Raw genomic sequence first — 20,821 nt, forward strand, 5'->3', positions numbered from 1 at the left:
TCCAGGATTCGCTGCCCCTTTCCCGGTTTTCCCCATAAATTCCCTTGTCCCAGTCCCGAAATTCACCGGAGTTCCCGGGGGCAGCTCTGGGATCCCTCTGGAATTCCGCCCCGACCCGGGATTCGCTGCCCCTTTCCCGGTTTTCCCCATAAATTCCCAATCCTAAAGTTCACCGGAGTTCCCGAGGAGGGGCTCTGGGATCCCTCTGGAATTCCGCACCCCATCCAGGATTCGCTGCCCCTTTCCCGGTTTTCCCCATAAATTCCCTTGTCCCAGTCCCGAAATTCACCGGAGTTCCCGGGGAGGACTCTGGGGATCCCTCTGGAATTCCGGGAGCGCCCGGAGCCGAGGGAATTCGCTGCCCACGACATTCCCGGTGTCCCGGTGATCTCATCCCGAGACCCCTGAGGATTCCCGGAGGGTTTTCCATGCCGGCGCTGCACCCCCATCCCTGTAAGCCCCTCCTTCCCATTCCCGCGGAATTCCCGCTGGGAATTGGGATTAATCCCGCTGGGAATTGGGATTTACCCCGGTCCCGGTGCTCCCGGGAATTGGGAATTAACCCTTGAGGAGCCGCCGCTGGGATCGGCTGGAATTCCCTGCCCGGGGCGAGCCGTGAGGGAATTGGAGCGCGGAAATTCCAGAGGTGTCAGGTGTCATTCCCCGTCCCATTCCCGATATCCCAGGGATGGAGCAGCCCCGGATTCTCTGGGAATTCCATCCCAAAATCCCAGTTTTCCACGGGGAGCCATTCCCTGGGTGCTGCATCCCAAACCCCTCTGCGGCTCTCCCAGAAAAAAAACAAAACCCTGGAAAAGTCTCCGGGATCCCCCGGGATTTCCCTGCAGAATTCCCGCGATCCACCCGGGAATCCCCGCAGCTGCGAGCTGCATTATCCCACCCCCCCCTCAAAACTCCATGAACCCCAGAGGAAATCCAGCATTTCCAGCTGGAAAAAAAGAACAAAAAACCAGGAACGGCCGCGTTTTTCCGGCGTTTTTCCTGAGCTTTTCCAGAGCTCCCCCCGCTTTTTTGCAGCGGCGCCTCCCGGGAGCTCCGCGCGGGAGGTTCGTCCCCGCTGCCGGCCCGAGCGCGGCACCTTCCGTGCGCTGCCGCACTTAATCCCTGTCTCGGCAGCTTCCGAAACCCAAGCTCTGTCATCATCCCCCTGCCGGCCCTCTGGAAGCTCCCGCGGCCATCTGCTTTCGTTTATCCCGAGCCCGAGCCCGAGCCCGGCCCCGGCAGCATTCCCGGGAAAGGGACGGAGCCCGCCGAGCCCGCCGAGCCCGGCTCCGGGGGCGGAGTGATCCCCGCACGGGGCAGAGCGGGGCTCTGGGAGGAGATGGGGGCACAGGGAGTCCCGAAATCCGCGGGATTGCGGCCAAAATGTGCGGGATCGCGGCCAGAATCTGCGGGATCGCGGCCAGAATCTGCGGGATCGCGGCCAAAGTCTGTGGGATCGCTGCCAAAATCCGTGGAATTGCAGCCAAAATCTGTGGAAATGAAGCCAGGGATGTGGAGATGGTCCTGGGCAGAGGATGGGGGCACAGGGAGTCCCAAAATCTGAGATCACAGCCAAAATCTGTGGGATCAAAGCCAGAATCTATGGAATTGCAGCCAAAATCCAGGGAATCTCAACCAGGGAGAGGAAGATGATTGGGAGTCCCATTAATCCATGGAAGTGCAGCCAGGGATGTGCAGATGATCCTGGGCAGAGGTTGGGGGCACAGGGAGTCCCAAAATCCTTGGGATCACAGCCAAAATCCGTGGAATTGCACCCACAATCCAGGGAATTCCCTCACCCTTTCCCCCAAGCATTCCCTGGAATTCCCTCACCCTTTCCCCCAAGAATTCCCTGGAATTCCCTCACTTTTTCCTCTTTTTCCTCCAAGGATTCCCTGGAATTCCCTCATCCTTTCCCCCAAGGATTCCCTGGAATTACCTCACCTTTTTCCCCAAGGATTCCCTGGAATTCCCTCACCTTTTTTTCCAAGAATTCCCTGGAATTCCCTCACCCTTTTCCCCGAGGATTCCCTGGAATTCCCCGCCCTCCCCTCACCCTTTTCCCGGCGTTTTTTCCCTGCAGGACATCCGGAACACGGTGGGGAACATTCCCATGGAATGGTACCAGGATTTCCCGCACGTCGGCTACGACCTGGACGGGAAGAAGATCTACAAACCCCTGAGGAGCAAGGACGAGCTGGACCTGTTCCTGGAGAAGATGGAGAACCCGGAATACTGGTGAGGAATTCCCGGGAAAGGGCCTGGAATTGTGGAATGGCTGAACTTGAGAAAGAGCTCCGAGAACGTAAAGTTTGACTCCTGAACATCCTGGGATTTTGGAATGATGGGATCCCTGTCCCCCATCCCAGTGTTCCTATCCCGATGTCCCCCATATCCCGGTGTCCCCCGCATGTCCATCGGTCCATCTGTCCATGTGTCCATCTGTCCGTGTGTCCGTCCATGTGCAGGCGCACGGTGCAGGACCCTCAGAGGGGGCCGGAGGTGTCTCTGCATCCGTGTGTCCGTCCGTGTGTCCATCCGTGTGTCCATGTGTCCATGTGTCCATCTGTCTGTCTGTCGCAGGCGCACGGTGCAGGACCCTCAGACGGGGGCCGAGCTGTGTCTGTGTCCGTGTGTGTCCGTGTGTCCATGTGTCCGTCTGTCTGTCTGTCCACAGGCGCACGGTGCAGGACCCTCAGACGGGCGCGGAGTTGTGTCTGTGTCCGTGTGTCCATATGTCCGTCTGTCTGTCTGTCCAGGCGCACGGTGCAGGACCCTCAGACGGGCGCGGAGCTGTGTCTGTATCTGTGTGTGTCCGTGTGTGTCCATGTGTCCATCTTTCCATGTGTCCATGTGTCTGTCTGTCTGTCTGTCACAGGCGCATGGTGCAGGACCCTCAGACGGGCGCCGAGCTGTGTCTGTGTCCGTGTGTCCATCTATGTGTCCATCTGTCCGTCTGTGTGTCCAGGCGCACGGTGCAGGACCCTCAGACGGGGGCGGAGCTGTGTCTGTGTCCGTGTGTCCATGTGTGTCCGTCTGTGTCCATGTGTCCATCCGTCCATCTGTCTGTCTGTCCAGGCGCACGGTGCAGGACCCTCAGACGGGCGCCGAGCTGTGTCTGTGTCCGTGTGTCCATCCTTGTGTCCGTCTGTCTGTCTGTCTGTGCAGGCGCACGGTGCAGGACCCTCAGACGGGCGCCGAGCTGTGTCTGTGTCCGTGTGTCCATCCTTGTGTCCGTCTGTCTGTCTGTCTGTGCAGGCGCACGGTGCAGGACCCTCAGACGGGCGCCGAGCTGTGTCTGTGTCCGTGTGTCCATGTGTCTGTCTGTCTGTCCAGGCGCACGGTGCAGGACCCTCAGATGGGGGCCGAGCTGTGTCTGTGTCCGTGTGTGTCCATCCATGTGTCCGTCTGTCCGTCTGTCTGTCCAGGCGCACGGTGCAGGACCCTCAGACGGGCGCCGAGCTGTGTCTGTGTCCGTGTGTGTCCATCCATGTGTCCGTCTGTCTGTCTGTCGCAGGCGCACGGTGCAGGACCCTCAGACGGGGTCCGAGCTGTGTCTGTGTCCGTGTGTCCATCCATGTGTCCGTCTGTCTGTCTGTCTGTGCAGGCGCACGGTGCAGGACCCTCAGACGGGCGCCGAGCTGTGTCTGTGTCCGTGTGTCCATGTGTCTGTCCGTCTGTCTGTGCAGGCGCACGGTGCAGGACCCTCAGACGGGCGCCGAGCTGTGTCTCTGTCCGTGTGTCCATGTGTCTGTCCGTCTGTCTGTGCAGGCGCACGGTGCAGGACCCTCAGACGGGCGCCGAGCTGTGTCTGTGTCCGTGTGTCCGTGTGTCCATCCATGTGTCCGTCTGTCTGTCCAGGCGCACGGTGCAGGACCCTCAGACGGGCGCCGAGCTGTGTCTGTGTCCGTGTGTGTCTATCCATGTGTCCGTCTGTCTGTCTGTCTGTCACAGGCGCACGGTGCAGGACCCTCAGACGGGCGCCGAGCTGTGTCTGTGTCCATGTGTCCATCCATGTGTCCATCTGTCTGTCCAGGCGCACGGTGCAGGACCCTCAGACGGGCGCCGAGCTGTGTCTGTGTCTGTGTCCGTCCGTGTGTCCATCCATGTGTCCGTCTGTCTGTCCAGGCGCACGGTGCAGGACCCTCAGACGGGCGCGGAGCTGTGTCCGTGTCCGTGTGTCCGTCCGTGTGTCCATCCATGTGTCCGTCTGTCTGTCTGTCTGTGCAGGCGCACGGTGCAGGACCCTCAGACGGGCGCCAAGCTGTGTCTGTGTCCGTGTGTCCATCCATGTGTCCATCTGTCTGTCTGTCTGTGCAGGCGCACGGTGCAGGACCCTCAGACGGGCGCCAAGCTGTGTCTGTGTCCGTGTGTCCATCCATGTGTCCATCTGTCTGTCTGTCTGTGCAGGCGCACGGTGCAGGACCCTCAGACGGGCGCGGAGCTGTGTCTGTCGGAGGAGCAGCTGGAGCTGGTGCAGCGCCTGCAGCGGGGGCACTTTGGGGACGTCAACTTCGACCCCTACGAGGTGGGGCCGCCTTCCCAGCCCCGGGAACGTGGGATTGGAGTGGGAGGGACCGGGGGCAGGATTCCCAAAGGGAATGGGGCGGGATTCCTGCCCGGAGTGCCTGGGGGGAGCCCGCAGGGATGGAATTCCCATTGGGAATGCCCAAGGGGATGCCCCATTGATGGAATTCCCACCGGGAATGCCGAAAGGGGAGGCCCCATTGATGGAATTCCCAAAGGGAATGTGGGTGGTGAGGCCGCAGGGATGGAATTCCCAAAGGGAATGCCCAAGGGGAGGCCCCGTTGATGGAATTCCCACCGGGAATGCTGAAAGGGGAGGCCCCAGGGCTGGAATTCCCATTGGGAATGTGGGAGGTGAGGCCCCAGGGATGGAATTCCCACCAGGAATGCCGAAAGGGGAGGTCCCAAGGATGGAATTCCCAAAGGCAATGTGGGTGGTGAGGCCGCAGGGATGGAATTCCCATTGGGAATGTGGGAGGTGAGGCCCCAGGGATGGAATTCCCACCAGGAATGCCGAAAGGGGAGGCCCCAAGGGCGGAATTCCCACTGGGAATGCCGAAAGGGGAGGCCCCAGGGCTGGAATTCCTATTGGGAATGTGGGAGGTGAGGCCCCAGGTATGGAATTCCCATTGGGAATGCCCAAGGGGAGGCCCCAGGGCTGGAATTCCCATTGGGAATGTGGGAGGTGAGGCCCCAGGGCTCCTGGGAATTCCCGCCGGCAGTGCCTGAGGGGGATGCCCCATTGCTGGAATTCCCACCGGGAATGCGGGCTGGGCACCGAGCATTCCCGTTTTTCCAGCCGTCCGTGGATTTCTTCACCCACGAGGTGCGGATCCACCCGGTGACCAACCGGCCCGCCGACAAACGGAGCTTCATCCCCTCCCTGGTGGAGAAGGAAAAGGTGGGAGAGAGGCCGGAATGCCGGGCGGAGGAGATCCCGGTGGGAAAGATGAGGAGGGTGGGAGGATCCCGGTGGGATTGGGAAGGTGGAAAAGCCCCAGTGGGATCAGGAGACCGGAAGGGTCCTGGTGGGATGAGGAGGGTGGAAAAGATAAGGAGAAGGGAAAGATCCAGGTGGGACGAGGGGATTGGAAAGATCCTGGTGGGATGGGGAGGATGGAAAGATCCAGGTGGGATGAGGGGATTGGGAAGATCCAGGTGGGATCAGGAGGGTGGAAAAGCTGAAGAGGATGGAAAGATCCCAGTGGGATGAGAAGATTGGAAAGGTCCCAGTGGGATAAGGAGATTGGAAAAGCTGGGAGTGTGGGAAGATCCTCATGGGATGGGGAGGTTGGAAAGATCCTGGTGGGATCAGGAGATTGGGAAGATCCTGGTGGGATGGGGAGGGTGGAAAAGACAAGGAGAAGGGAAAGATCCAGGTGGGATGAGAAAGTTGGGAAGATCCTGGTGGGATCAGGAGGATGGAAAGATCCGGACGGGATGGGGAGGATGGAAAGATCCAGGTGGGATGAGAAGGATGGAAAAGGATGAAAAGGATGGAAAGATCCCAATGGAATGAGGAGATTGGAAAGATCCCGGTGGGATGGGGAGGGTGGAAAGATCCAGTGGGATCAGGAGACTGGAAAGATCCCGGTGGGATGGGGAGGGTGGAAAGATCCTGGTTGGATGAAGAGGAGAAAAAGATCCTGGTGGGATGAGGAGATTGGAAAGATCCAGGTGGGATCAGGAGATCAGGAAAAGCTGAAGAGGATGGAAAGATCCCAGTGGGACGAGATGATTGAAAAGGTCCCAGTGGGATAAGGAGATTGGGAAAGCTGGGAGTGTGGGAATATCCAGGTGGGATGAGAAAGTTGGAAAGGTCCTGGTGGGATGGGAAGATTGGAAAGATCCTGGTGGGATCAGGAGATTGGCAAGATCACGGTGGGATGAGAAGGGGGGAAAAGGATGAAGAGGATGGAAAAATCCCAAGGGGATGAGGAGATTGGAAAGATCCCACTGAGATGGGGAGGATGGAAAAGCTCCAGTGGGATCAGGAGACTGGAAGGATCCAGGTGGGATGGGGAAGGTGGAAAGCTCCACGTGGGATCAGGAGACTGGAAAGATCTGGACGGGATGGGGAGGATGGAAAGGTCCTGGTGGGATGAGAAGGATGGAAAAGGATGAAGAGGATGGAAAGATCCCAATGGAATGAGGAGATTGGGAAGATCCCGGTGGGATGGGGAGGGTGGAAAGATCCAGTGGGATCAGGAGACTGGAAAGATCCCGGTGGGATGGGAACAGTGGAAAAGTTAAGGAGAAGGGAAAGATCCTGGTGGGATCAGGAGGTTGGGAAGATCCTGGTGGGATGGGGAGGACGGAAAGATCGTGGTGAGATGAGAATGGTGGAAAAGGATGAAGAGGATGGAAAAATCCCAATGGGATGAGGAGATTGGAAAGATCCCACTGGGGTGGGGAGGATGGAAAAGTTAAGGAGAGTGGAAAGATCCAGGTGAGATGAAGAGGTTGGAGAAGTCCTGGTAGGATGGGGAGATCGGAAAGATCTGGATGGGATGGGGAAATTGGGAAGATCCTGGTGGGATGAGGAGAGTGGAAAAGCTGAGGAGATTGGGAAGGTCCTATTGGATTGAGGAGAGTGTAAAGATCTCAGTGGGATGAGGTGGGAGGAAAGATCCAGGTGGGATGGGGAGGATGGAAAAGCCCTTGTGGGATCAGGAGATTGGAAAGAATCCGAATGGGATGAGGAGGAGGAGGGAAAAGCTGAGAAGGGCTGGAAGATCCCAATGGATTAGAAGACAGGAAACACCCAGATGGGATGGGGAGGATGGAAAGGTCCAGATGGGATCAGGAGATTGGGAAGATCCAGGTGGGATCAGGAGGATCCGTGGAAAGCTGAGGAGGATCCAGGTGGGATCAGGAGATTGGGAAGATCCAGGTGGGATCAGGAGGATCCATGGAAAGCTGAGAAGGCTGGAACAGCTCCAGTGGGATGAGGAGGACGGAAAGGTCCAGATGGGATGAGAAGGTTGGAAAGATCCAGGTGGGATCAGGAGGATCCGTGGAAAGCTGAGGAGGATCCAAGTGAGATGAGGAGATTGGGAAGATCCAGGTGGGATCAGGAGGATCCGTGGAAAGCTGAGGAGGGTCCAGATGGGATGAGGAGATTGGAAAAATCCAGGTGGGATCAGGAGGATCCATGGAAAGCTGAGGAGGATCCAGGTGGGATCAGGAGATTGGGAAGATCCAGGTGGGATCAGGAGGATCCGTGGAAAGCTGAGGAGGATCCAAGTGAGATGAGGAGATTGGGAAGATCCAGGTGGGATCAGGAGGATCCATGGAAAGCTGAGGAGGATCCAGGTGGGATGAGGAGGTTGGAAAGATCCAGGTGGGATCTGTAGGATCCGTGGAAAGCTGAGGAGGGTCCAGATGGGATGAGGAGATTGGAAAAATCCAGATGGAATCAGTAGGATCCGTGGAAAGCTGAGGAGGATCCAAGTGGGATGAGGAGATTGGGAAGATCCAGGTGGGATCAGGAGGATCCGTGGAAAGCTGAGGAGGCTGGAACAGCTCCATTGGGATGAGGAGGTTGGAAAGATCCAGATGGGATCAGGAGGATCCATGGAAAGCTGAGGACGATCCAAGTGGGATCAGGAGATTGGGAAGATCCAGGTGGGATCAGGAGGATCCATGGAAAGCTGAGGAGGCTGGAACAGCTCCATGGGGACGAGGAGGACGGAAAGGTCCTCCCGCCCCGTGCCAAACCCCGGGAATGCTGCGCAGGTCTCCAAGCTGGTGCACGCCATCAAGATGGGCTGGATCCAGCCGCGGAAGCCCAAGGAGAGCACTCCCACCTTCTACGACCTGTGGGCGCGCGAGGAGCCCAACTCGGTGCTGGGCCGGCACAAGATGCACGTGCCCGCGCCCAAGATGCCGCTGCCGGGACACGCCGAGTCCTACAACCCGCCCCCGGAGTTCCTGCTCAGCCCCGAGGAGGTGGGAGCGCCGGGAATGCCGGAAAATGCCAAAAAATTCCGGGAATGCCGGGGGAATCCCGTGGGGCTGCTCTGTGGTGGGGATCTGGGGGGATCACGTTGGGTTTGGAAGGGTTTTTCCTGGGAATCTGGGGGAAAGTTGCTCAGCTATGGGAATTGTCGCTGCCCGTGGAGTGGGATGGGATCAGAATTCCCACCTGGAGCATTGTCCATGGGGAATTGTCACTGCCCAGGGAATTCCCACCCGGAGCATTCCAGGATCCCGTGGGATGGAGGGAGTTTTTTGTGGGATGTTCCATCCCTAGGGTTGCTCAGGGATGAGTTTTGGGAATTGTCGCCGCAGATGGAATGGGATCAGCTCGGAATTCCCTCCCAGAGCATTCCAGGTTCCCGTGGAATGGAGGGAGTTTTTCCAGGGAATTTGTGGGAAAATTGCTCAGGGATGAGTTTTGGGAATTGTCGCTGCCCATGGAGTGGGATCAGCTCAGAATTCCCACCCAGAGCATTCCAGGTTCCCGTGGAATGGAGGGAGTTTTTCCAGGGAATTTTTGGGGGAAGTTTCATCCAGGGATGAGTTTTGGGAATTGTCGCTGCCCATGGAGTGGGATCAGCTTGGAATTCCCATCCAAAAAATTCCAGGTTCCTGTGGAATGGAGGGAGTTTTTCCAGGGAATTTTTGGGAATGTTTCATCCATGGATGAGTTTTGGGAATTGTCGCTGCCCATGGAATGGGATCAGCTCGGAATTCCCTCCCAGAGCATTCCAGGTTCCTGAGGAATGGAGGGAGTTTTTCCAGGGAATTTTTGGGGTGTTTCATCCCTGGGGTTGCTCAGGGATGATTTTTGGGAATTGTGGAGTGGGATCAGCTCGGAATTCCCACTTGGAGCATTCCCGGATCCCGTGGAATGGAGGGAGGTTTGGGGTCGCTCCCCAGGGATTGGGATTGTCCCCGGATAACTGGGAGAGGCTCCGGAGTGGGATTTGGATCCAGAGGGGATGGGTGGGGGGAAAACGGGCAGGGGAATCCCAATGGGAAAAACTCCAGTGGGATGAGGAGGGAGAGATCCCAATGGGATCAGGAGGCTGGAAAATCCTGGCCAGGGAGCGGCCATTGGGAGCGACCCTGACCCTTGCGAATGACCCTTCCCCAGCCTTGGGAATGACTCTTCCCCAGCCCAGGGCATCTCATCCCCATTTCCCATTCCCAATCCCTTCCCCATTCCCATTATTCCATTGTCCCATTCCCTTTATCCCATTCCCATATCCATTCCCATTCCCATTTTTCCCATCCCCATTATCCCATTGTCCCATTCCCATTCCCCATTCCCATCCCCATTATCCCATTATCCCATTATCCCATTATCCCATTATCCCATTCCCATTATGCCATTATCCCCTCCCCATTCCCATTCCCCATCCCCATTATCCCATTCCCATTCCCCATTCCCATTATCCCATTCCCCATTTCCCATTCCCCATTCCCATTTTCCCATTCCCCATTCCCCCATTATCCCATTCCCCATTCCCATTATCCCATTCCCCATTCCCCCATTATCCCATTCCCCATTCCCATTATCCCATTCCCCATTTCCCATTCCCCATTCCCCCATTATCCCATTTTTCCCATTCCCATTATCCCATTCCCCATTCCCCCATTATCCCATTCCCCATTCCCATTATCCCATTCCCCATTCCCCCATTATCCCATTTTTCCCATTCCCATTATCCCATTCCCCATTCCCCCATTATCCCATTCCCCATTCCCATTATCCCATTCCCCATTTCCCATTCCCCATTCCCCCATTATCCCATTTTTCCCATTCCCATTATCCCATTCCCCATTCCCCCATTATCCCATTCCCCATTCCCATTATCCCATTCCCCATTCCCCCATTATCCCATTCCCCATTCCCCCATTATCCCATTCCCCATTTACCATTCCCATTCCCCATTCCCCATTCCCATTCCCATTCCGCATTCCCCCATTATCCCATTTTTCCCATTCCCCACACCCCCGCGCTCCCTGCCATGGTTCCCTTTCTCTCCCGGCATTCCTGCAGGAGCTGCCCTGGGATCCCCATCCTGTGATCCCCATCCTTGGGAACGGCTTCTCGTGACCCCTTCTATTCCATCCCCATTCCCCATTATCCTGTTTTTCCCATCCCCACAATCCCGTTATCCCGTTTTTCCCGTTTCCACTACCCCATTATCCCGTTGTTGTTGTTTTCCCGTCAGGAGCTGGCCTGGCAGCAGCAGGAGCCGTCGGAGCGGCGCCTGAGCTTTTATCCCGCGGCGCTTCCCATTCCCCATTCCCCATTGTTTCCCATTCCCATCCCCATTATCCCAATCCCCACTATCCCATTGATCCCACATTCCCGTTGTTGTTTTCCCGTCAGGAGCTGGCCTGGCAGCAGCAGGAGCCGTCGGAGCGGCGCCTGAACTTCCTCCCGCGGCGCTTCCCATTCCCCATTCCCCATTGTTTCCCATCCCCATCCCCATTATCCCAATCCCCGCTATCCCACCCTCATTCCCACATTCCCGCTGTTGTTATCTCCCGTCAGGAGCTGGCCTGGCAGCAGCAGGAGCCGTCGGAGCGGCGCCTGAACTTCCTCCCGCGGCGCTTCCCGAGCCTGCGCGCCGTGCCCGCCTACCCGCGCTTCATCCACGAGCGCTTCGAGCGCTGCCTCGACCTCTACCTCTGCCCCCGCCAGCGCAAAATGAGGGTGCGCACCCCTGATCCCACAAAAAAACCCGGGAATGTTGGGTCGGGAGTGCCGGAATTCCCGGCCGGAGGGTCGGGAGCAGCTGGGATCGTTGGTGTGCTGTCCGTCCCGCAGGTCAACGTGGATCCCGAGGATCTCATCCCCAAACTGCCCCGGCCGAGGGATCTGCAGCCATTCCCCACCACCCAGGCTCTGGTGAGGGAATTTTGGGGACATTCCAGCTGGAATTTGGGGCACACAGGGATTTGGTGGGAATGGGAATGGGGGAGTTCTCGGGAGAGGCTGAGGGAGCTGTTGGGGCTCATCCCAGAGAAAATTGGGATTGAAGGGATCCAGGGGGATCCAGGGTGGGATCTGCTCCCAGGGAACAGGGGCAGGACCTGAGGAATGGCCACAGGTTGGGATTTTTGGGAATATTTCCCTGGAATTTGGGGCAAACAGGCATTTGGTGGGAATGGGAAGGGGGGAGATCCCAGGAGCAGCCAAGGGATTTGGGGGGGCTCATCCCAGAGAAAAGTGGGATTGAAGGGATCCAGAGTGATCCAGGGTGGGATCTGCTCCCAGGGAACAGCCTCACGCTGGGATTTTCAAGAATATTCCCCTGGAAAGGGCTGGAATTCTGGTCTGGAATCCCCATTCCCTGGAATTCCCATCCCTGTGGATGTGGGATGGGGTGTCCTTGGTCTTGGGATCCCTCCAGATTCCAAATTCCTCCTCCCTTCCCAAAATCCCAAATTCCTCCTCCCTTCCCGAGGATTCCGGAGCAGCTCCCGGAGGTTCCCAGGGAGCTCCTGGGATTTGGCATTCTCCCTCATTCCCGTTTTTTCCCCCAGATTTACCGCGGCCATTCCAGCCTGGTGCGGACCATCAGCGTCTCCCCCAGCGGGCAGTGGTTGGTGTCAGGTACGGATCTGCCCCTGGATTGGGAATTCCCAGGATAAATCCCATGGATCCACAGCCCAGATCCACCCGGAGCTGCTCCGGGGCCAGGGTTGGGATCGGGGCTTTTCCCACTGGAAAATCCCAACCTCGGCTCTGAGGGAGATCCCAGGATTGGCCCCGCCCTGCGGTGCCTCCGGAAAACTCCGGAGCTTTTCCAGATGCTCTGGAGTCCCAATCCCATTCGTTATCCCATTCCCAATCCCATTATCCCATTGCCATTATCCCATTGCCATTATCCCAATAGCCCATTCCTATTCTCAATCCTAATCCCATTCCTGTTATCCCATTCCCGTTATCCCATTCCCATCTCATTGCCATTATTCCATTCCCGTCTCATCCCTACTTCATTCCCATTATCCCATTCCCATTATCCCATTCCCATTATCCCATTCCCATTATCCTAATATCTCATTCCTAATCCCATTCCCCTTATCCCATTATCCTACCCCCATTACCCCATTGTCCCATTCCCATTACCCTATCCCGTTATCCCATCATCCCATTTCATCCCCATTATCCCATTCCCATTATCCCATTATCTCCTTATCCCGTTGTTACCCTGTTGTTACCCTGTTGTTACCCTGTTGTTACCCCATTGTTACCTTGCTGTTACCCCGTTGTTACCCCGTTGTTATCCCATTGTTTCCCCGCTGTTACCCCATTGTTATCCCGTTGTTACCCCCGTTGTTACCCCGTTGTTACCCCGTTGTTTCCCCGTTGTTACCCCCACAGTTACCCCATTGTTACCCCATTGTTATCCCATTGTTACCCCGTTGTTGCCATGTTGTTACCCCGCTGTTACCCTGTTGTTGCCCCGTTGTTATCCCGTTGTTATCCCATCGTTTCCCCGCTGTTTCCCCGTTGTTACCCCATTGTTACCCCGTTGTTATCCCGTTGTTACCCCGCTGTTACCCCATTGTTGCCCCATTGTTGCCCGATTGTTGCCCCGCTGTTACCCCATTGGTACCCCATTGTTATCCCGTTGTTACCCCATTGTTTCCCCGTTGTTACCCCATTGTTACCCCGTTGTTACCCTGTTGTTTTCCCATTGTTACCCCGCTGCTACCCCGTTGTTACCCCGCTGTTACCCCCGTTGTTGCCCCGTTGTTACCCCGTTGTTACCCCATTGTTTCCCCGCTGTTACCCCATTGTTATCCCGTTGTTACCCCGCTGTTACCCTGTTGTTATCCCGTTGTTACCCCCGTTGTTACCCTGTTGTTTCCCCGTTGTTACCCCGTTGTTTCCCCGTTGTTTCCCCGTTGTTACCCCGTTGTTTCCCCATTGTTTCCCCGTTGTTACCCCGTTGTTTCCCCGCTGTTACCCCGTTGTTTCCCCATTGTTACCCCCACAGTTACCCCATTGTTACCCCATTGTTATCCCATTGTTACCCCGTTGTTGCCACGTTGTTACCCCGCTGTTACCCTGTTGTTGCCCTGTTGTTACCCCGTTGTTATCCCATCGTTTCCCCGCTGTTACCCCGTTGTTACCCCCTTTGTTATCCCGTTGTTACCTCGCTGTTACCCCGCTGTTACCCCATTGTTGCCCGATTGTTGCCCCGTTGTTACCCCCGCTGTTACCCCATTGGTACCCCATTGTTTTCCCGTTGTTACCCCATTGTTTCCCCGTTGTTGCCCCGTTGTTACCCCGCTGTTATCCCATTGTTTCCCTGCTGTTACCCCGTTGTTATCCCGCTGTTACCCCACTGTTACCCCGTTGTTATCCCGCTGTTACCCCGTTGTTACCCCGTTGTTGCCCCGTTGTTACCCCGCTGTTACCCCATTGTTACCCCGTTGTTACCCCGCTGTTACCCCGCTGTTACCCCATTGTTACCCCGTTGTTATCCCGTTGTTACCCCGCTGTTACCCCGTTGCTACCCCGTTGTTATCCCATTGTTTCCCTGCTGTTACCCCGCTGTTACCCCGCTGTTACCCCATTGTTACCCCCATTGTTGCCCCGTTGTTGCCCCGTTGTTACCCCTGTTGTTACCCCGTTGTTACCCCCCCTGTTACCCTGTTGTTACCCCGTTGATATCCCATTGTTACTCCGTTGTTATCCCGTTGTTATCCCCATTGTTGCCCCGTTGTTACCCCATTGTCGTCCCGTTGTTTCCCCGTTGTTACCCCCGTTGTTGTCCCATTGTTGCCCCGTTGTTATCCCGTTGTTACCCCCGCTGTTACCCCGCTGTTACCCCGTTGTTACCCCATTGTTACCCCGTTCTTGCCCCGTTGTTACCCCGCTGTTACCCCATCGTTACCCCGTTGTTACCCCGTTGTTTCCCCGTTGTTACCCCGTCGTTACCCCGCTGTTTCCGCGCACAGGCTCGGATGACGGCACGGTGCGTTTCTGGGAGGTGAGCTCTGCGCGCTGCCTGCGCACGCTGCCCGTCGGATCCGTGGTCAAGAGCGTGGCCTGGAACCCCAACCCCTCCATCTGCCTCGTGGCCGTGGCCGTGTGAGTGTCCCGGGACATTCCCACATTCCCAAATTTCCCTGGAACCCCAACCCCTCCATCTGCCTTGTGGCCGTGGCCGTGTGAGTGCCCCGGGAGCATTCCCAGATTCCCCTGGGATCATTCCCGCATTCCCAGATTTCCCTGGAACCCCAACCCCTCCATCTGCCTCGTGGCCGTGGCCGTGTGAGTGTCCTGGGACATTCCCACATTCCCAAATTTCCCTGGGATCATTCCCAACCCCTCCATCTGCCTGGTGGCCGTGGCCATGTGAGTGCCCCAGGAGCATTCCCACATTCTCACATTCCCAAATTTCCCTGGGATCATTCCCTGGAACCCCAACCCCTCCATCTGCCTGGTGGCCGTGGACGTGTGAGTGCCCTGAGATCATTCCCGCATTCCCAGATTTCCCTGGAACATTCCCAACCCCTCCATCTGCCTGGTGGCTGTGGCCGTGTGAGCGCCCCGGGAACATTCCCAGGGATTCCCAGATTTCCCCTGGTCCCAGGGGATTCCCTGAGCCCAGACTCCCCTGATCCCCTGTTTCCCATTCCCAGGGATGTGCAGCTGCTCCTGGCAGGGAATTCCCTGATCCCAGAGGATTCCCCCTGATCCCATAGAATTCCCTGATCCTGAGTTTCCCATTTCCCAGGGACGAGCAGGTGCTCCTGGCAGGGAATTCCCTGATCCCAGAGGGTTCCCCCTGATCCCATGGGATTCCCTAATCCTGCGTTCCCCATTCCCCAGGGACGAGCAGGTGCTCCTGGGATGGTTTCCCTCATCCCAGAGGATTCCCCCTGATCCCAGAGACTCCCTGATCCCGTTTTCCCCATTTCCAGGGACGAGCAGGTGCTCCTGGGCAGGGTTCCCTGATCCCAGAGGGTTCCCCCTGATCCCAGAGGACTCCCTGATCCCGTGCTCCCCATTTCCCAGGGATGAGCAGGTGCTCCTAGGGAGGGGTCCGTGATCCCAGAGGATTCCCCCTGATCCCAGAGGATTCCCCCTGATGGCATAGCATTCCCTGATCCCGCGTTCCCCATTCCCAGGGACGAGCAGGTGCTGCTGGTGAACCCGTGCCTGGGGGACCGGCTGCTGGTGTCGGGCACGGATCAGCTGCTGGACTCGTGGCAGGCCCCGGAGGAGGAGCGGCCGCAGCCGGTGCGCTGGGAGCCGGCCGGCGCCGAGGAGCGCGCCAGGGGCGTCCGCCTGAGGGTGCAGCACGGCAAGGTGGGACCCGCCTTCCCGGGATACGGCTGGGATCGGCATTCCCAGGATCTGGGTGGGATCGGCATTCCTGGGATCTGGGTGGCATCAGCGTTCTTGGGATCTGGCCAGGATCAGCATTCCTGGGATTTGGGTGCAATCCGCATTCCCGGGATACGGCTGGGATCGGCATTCCTGGGATCTGGGTGGGATCAGCGTTCTTGGGATCTGGCTAGGATCGGCATTCCCAGGATCTGGGTGGGATCGGTGCTCTTGGGATCCAGATGGGATCAACATTCCCAGGATCTGGCTGGGATCAGTGTTCTTGGGACCTGGCTGGGACCGGCATTCCCAGGATCTGGGTGGGATCGGCGTTCCCGGGATCTGGGGTGGATTGGCACCCAGCGATCGACATCCCTGGGATCTGGGTGGGATTTGCATTCCCAGGATCTGGGTGGCATCGGCACTCCTGGGATCTGGGTGGGATCGGTGTTCTTGGCATCTGGGTGGCCTTGGCATTCCTGGGATTTGGCCAGGATCAGCATTCCCGGGATCCGGCTGGGATCAGCATTCCCAGAATCGGAGTGGGATCGGTGTTCCCGGGATCTGGATGGGATTGGCGTTCCTGGGCTCTGGGTGGGATCATTGTTCTTGGGATCCAGGTGGGATCAGCATTCCCAGGATCTGGGTGGGCTCACCATTCCTGGCATACGTCTGGGATTGGAATCCCTGGCATCTGGCTGGGATCGGCATTCCCAGGATCTGGGTGGGATCGGCATCTCCGGGATGCAGGTGGGATCGGCATTCCTGGGATCTGGATGGGATCGATGTTCCTGGGATCCAGATGGGATCAACATTCCCAGGATTTGGGTGGGATCGATATTCCTGGGATCTGGATGGGATTTGCATTCCCGGGATCCGTGTGGGATCGTTGTTCTTGGGATCTGGCCAGGATCACCATTCCCGGGATCTGGCTGGGATCGGTGTTCTTGGGATATGGGTGGGATTGATATTTTTGGGATCCGGGTAGGATCGGTATTCCCGGGATCTGGATGGGATCAGCATTCCCAGGATCTGGGTGGGATCGGCATTCCCGGGATCCGGCTGGGATCGGCATTCCCGGGATCCGGCTGGGATTGGCATTCCTGGGATCCAGCTGAACTCGGCATTCCCAGGGTCCACGTGGGATCAGCATTCCTGGGATCCGGCTGGGATCGGCATTCCCAGGATCTGGATGGGATCAACATTCCCAAGATCTGGGTGGGATCAGCATTCCTGGGGTTTTGGTGGGATCAGCATTCCCAGGATCCAGCTAGGCTCAGCATTCCTGGCATCCAGCTGGGATCAGTTTTTTTGGGATTTGTGTGGGATCGGCATTCCTAGAATCTGGGTGGGATCGGCATTCCCAGGATCTGGGCGAGATCAACATTCTTGGGATCTGGTTGGGATTGGCGTTCCTGGGATCCAGCTGGGATCAGCATTCCCGGGATCCGGATGGGATCAGCATTCCCGGGCTCTGGGTGGGATCAATGTTCTTGGGATCGGCATTCCCAGGATCTGGGTGGGATCAGCATTCCTGGCATCCGGCTGGGATCAGTGTTTTTGGGATTTGTGTGGGATCAGCATTCCTGGGATCTGGATGGGATCGGCATTCCTGGTGTTTAGGTGGGATCAGCATTCCCAGGTTCTGGGTGGGATCAGAATTCCTGGGATCCAGCTGGGATCAGAATTCCTGGGATACGGCTGGAATCGGCATTCCAGGATTCGGGTGGGATCAGCATTCCCGGGATTTGTGTGGGATCAGCATTCCTGAGATCTGGGTGGGATCGACATTCCCAGGATCTGGGTGGGATCGGTGCTCTTGGGATCCAGATGGGATCGGCATTCCCAGGATCCGGCTGGGATCAGTGTTCTTGGGATCTGGGTGGGATCGGCATTCCCAGGATCTGGGTGGGATCGGTGCTCTTGGGATCCAGATGGGATCGGCATTCCCAGGATCCGGCTGAGATCAGTGTTCTTGGGATCTGGGTGGGATCGGCATTCCCGGGATCTGGGTGGGATTGGCATTCCCTGGATCTGGGTGGGATCAGTATTCCCGGGATCTGGCTGGGCTTGGTATTCCCAGGATTTGGGATTTATGGATCAGTCTCTGTTCCGGGATCTTGGGAGGGGCCTCACTCCCACATCTGCATCCCAAGGGACACAATCCCAAATGGATCCTTGTTCCCTGCTCTGTATCCCAAGGGAAGGATCCCAAAAGGATCCTGACCCTGTCTCCACATCCCGAGGGATCCCTTCCCATTCCCAGGAATCCCAGGCAGTGCCAGAGCCTTTCCCCAGCCCCGTTTTCCACGGATCCCCAGGAACATTTCCCGCAGCCACAGGAATTCCAGCTGGGGTTGGCCCCTTTTCCAGCTGGGATCGGCCCCTTTTCCCAGCTTCTCCTGGGAATCCTCAGCCTCAGTCCCTGCCCAGCTTCCCGAGGCCCCAGATCCCAGAATTCCACCAAATTCCAGGGGAATATTCCTGAAAAATCCAACCTGAGGCCGTTCCCTGGGTCCTGTCCCATTCCCTGGGAGCAGATCCCGCCCTGGATCCCTTCAATCCCACTTTTCACTGGGATGAGCCCCCCCAGCTCCCTCAGCTGCTCCTGGGAATTGCCCCAGCCCCAATCCCAGTCCCATTCCCAATCCTGTTCCCATTCCCATCCCTGGACCCACCAACCAAACCCCCACCCTCACCCCTTCCCACTGTGGGGAGCTCCAGGATGATCCAGAAGATCAGGATCTCAGGATCTCACTCAAATCCCATTCCTGTTCTCATTCCCAGTCCTGTTCCCATTCCTGTTCCCATTCCCGCCCCGAGTAGCTTCAGGATGATCCAGAAAATTGGGATCTCTCCCAGATCCCATTCTCATCCCTGTCCCATTCCCATCCCTATCCCATTCCCATCCCATTCCAATCCCATTCCCAATCCCGATCCCGTTCCAGCCGGTGGCGCAGGTGACACGGCACACCCAGGGCGATTCCTGGGCCTCAGCGGTGATGCAGAAGATCGGGATTTTGGGATTTTACCCAGATCCCCTTCCCATCTTTAGGATCTCTGGGATGATCCAGAGGGTCAGAATCTCACCCAGATCCCAGTCCCAATCCCATTCCATTCCCAGCTGGTGATGCTGGCACAGCCAGGGCGATTCCTTGGGCCTTGGTGGTGATCCCGAGGGTCGGGATTTTGGGATCTGACCCGGATGCTATTCCTGATCCCATTTCTGATCCCATTCCATTCCCAGCCGGTGGCACAGGTGACGTGGCACAGCCAGGGCGATTACTGGGCCCCGCTGGTGATCCGGAGGGTCGGGATTTTGTGATCTCACCCGGATCCCATTCCCAATCCCATTCCATTCCCAGCTGGTGATGCAGGTGACATGGCTTAGCCAGGGTCTCCATGGTGATCCAGAGAGTCAGGATTTCGGGATCTCACCTGGATCCCATTCCTGATCCCATTCCCAGCCGGTGACGCAGGTGACGTGGCACGGCACGGGTGATTCCTGTGCCCCGCTGGTGATCCAGAGGGTCGGGATTTTGGGATCTCACCCAGATCCTGTTCCTGGCCCCAATCCCATTGCATTCCCAGCCCGTGACACAGGTGACATGGCACAACCAGGGCCTCCATGGTGATCCAGAGGGTCGGGATTTCCTGATCTGACCCAGATCCAAATCCCAATCCCATTGCATTCCCAGCCGGTGACGCAGGTGACGTGGCACGGCACGGGCGACTACTGGGCGTCGGTGTTGATGCAGAGGGTTGGGATTTTGGGATCTCACTCGGATTTCCATCTCAATCCCACCTTGAGGAGCTCAGGGATGATCCTGGGGGTCAGGATTTCGGGATCTCACCTGGATCCCATTTCTGATCCCATTCCCAGCCGGTGACGCAGGTGACGTGGCACGGCACGGGTGATTCCTGTGCCCCGCTGGTGATCCAGAGGGTCGGGATTTTGGGATCTCACCCAGATCCTGTTCCTGACCCCAATCCCATTGCATTCCCAGCCCGTGACACAGGTGACATGGCACAACCAGGGCCTCCATGGTGATCCAGAGGGTCGGGATTTCCTGATCTGACCCAGATCCAAATCCCAATCCCATTGCATTCCCAGCCGGTGACGCAGGTGACGTGGCACGGCACGGGCGACTACTGGGCGTCGGTGTTGATGCAGAGGGTTGGGATTTTGGGATCTCACTCGGATTTCCATCTCAATCCCACCTTGAGGAGCTCAGGGATGATCCTGGGGGTCAGGATTTCGGGATCTCACCTGGATCCCATTCCTGATCCCATTCCCGATCCCGTTCCCAGCCGGTGATGCAGGTGACGTGGCACGGCAAGGGCGACTACAGGGCGTCGGTGTTGATGCAGAGGGTCGGGATTTTGGGATCTCACCCGGATCCCAATCGCAATCCCATTCCCATTCCCATCCTGAGGAGCTCCGGGATGATTCAGAAGATCAGGATCTCGCCTGCATCCCATTCCTTTCTCTTTGCCGTTCCCAGCCGGTGACGCAGGTGACGTGGCACGGCAAGGGCGACTACTGGGCGTCGGTGGTGCGGAACCCCGGCGGGCGGCAGGTGCTGATCCACCAGAGCAGCCGGCGCTGGAGCCAGGACCCGTTCCGGAGGAGCCCGGGCATGATCCAGTGCGTGCGGTTCCACCCTCTGCGGCCCTACTTCCTGGTGGCCTCGCAGCGCTCGGTGCGCATCTACAACCTGCTGCGCCAGGAGCTCACCAAGAAGCTGCAGAGCAACTGCCAGTGGATCTCCAGCATGGCCGTGCACCCCGGAGGTGCGGCATCCCCCCGGGAATGAGGGGACGGATTCCTGGTGGGAATGAGGGGGATCCCCCGCTGATCCCGGCGTTGTTCCGCAGGGGACAACGTCATCTGCGGCAGCTACGACAGCAAGCTGGCCTGGTTTGACCTGGACCTGTCCACGCGGCCCTACCGGCTGCTCAGGTGAGTCCTGGCGTCCCCGT

General features: G+C 57.7%; 1 protein-coding gene across 1 annotated transcript in view; it reads left to right on the forward strand.

Annotated features, from left to right (window-relative positions):
- Positions 1 to 20,821, forward strand: part of LOC134428593 (ribosome biogenesis protein BOP1-like) — an 88,404-nt gene that overhangs the window by 63,382 nt on the left and 4,201 nt on the right. Inside the window, exons 4-14 of the mRNA XM_063175423.1 lie at positions 2,087 to 2,241; positions 4,414 to 4,531; positions 5,330 to 5,431; positions 8,269 to 8,481; positions 11,042 to 11,203; positions 11,318 to 11,398; positions 12,037 to 12,106; positions 14,464 to 14,596; positions 15,640 to 15,820; positions 20,344 to 20,632; positions 20,717 to 20,801. Coding sequence (XP_063031493.1) covers positions 2,087 to 2,241; positions 4,414 to 4,531; positions 5,330 to 5,431; positions 8,269 to 8,481; positions 11,042 to 11,203; positions 11,318 to 11,398; positions 12,037 to 12,106; positions 14,464 to 14,596; positions 15,640 to 15,820; positions 20,344 to 20,632; positions 20,717 to 20,801 — 1,589 coding nt within the window. The remainder of the gene's footprint in view (positions 1 to 2,086; positions 2,242 to 4,413; positions 4,532 to 5,329; positions 5,432 to 8,268; positions 8,482 to 11,041; positions 11,204 to 11,317; positions 11,399 to 12,036; positions 12,107 to 14,463; positions 14,597 to 15,639; positions 15,821 to 20,343; positions 20,633 to 20,716; positions 20,802 to 20,821) is intronic.

Source organism: Melospiza melodia, chromosome 1 (assembly GCF_035770615.1).
Source record: "Melospiza melodia melodia isolate bMelMel2 chromosome 1, bMelMel2.pri, whole genome shotgun sequence".
Lineage (NCBI taxonomy): Eukaryota > Metazoa > Chordata > Aves > Passeriformes > Passerellidae > Melospiza > Melospiza melodia.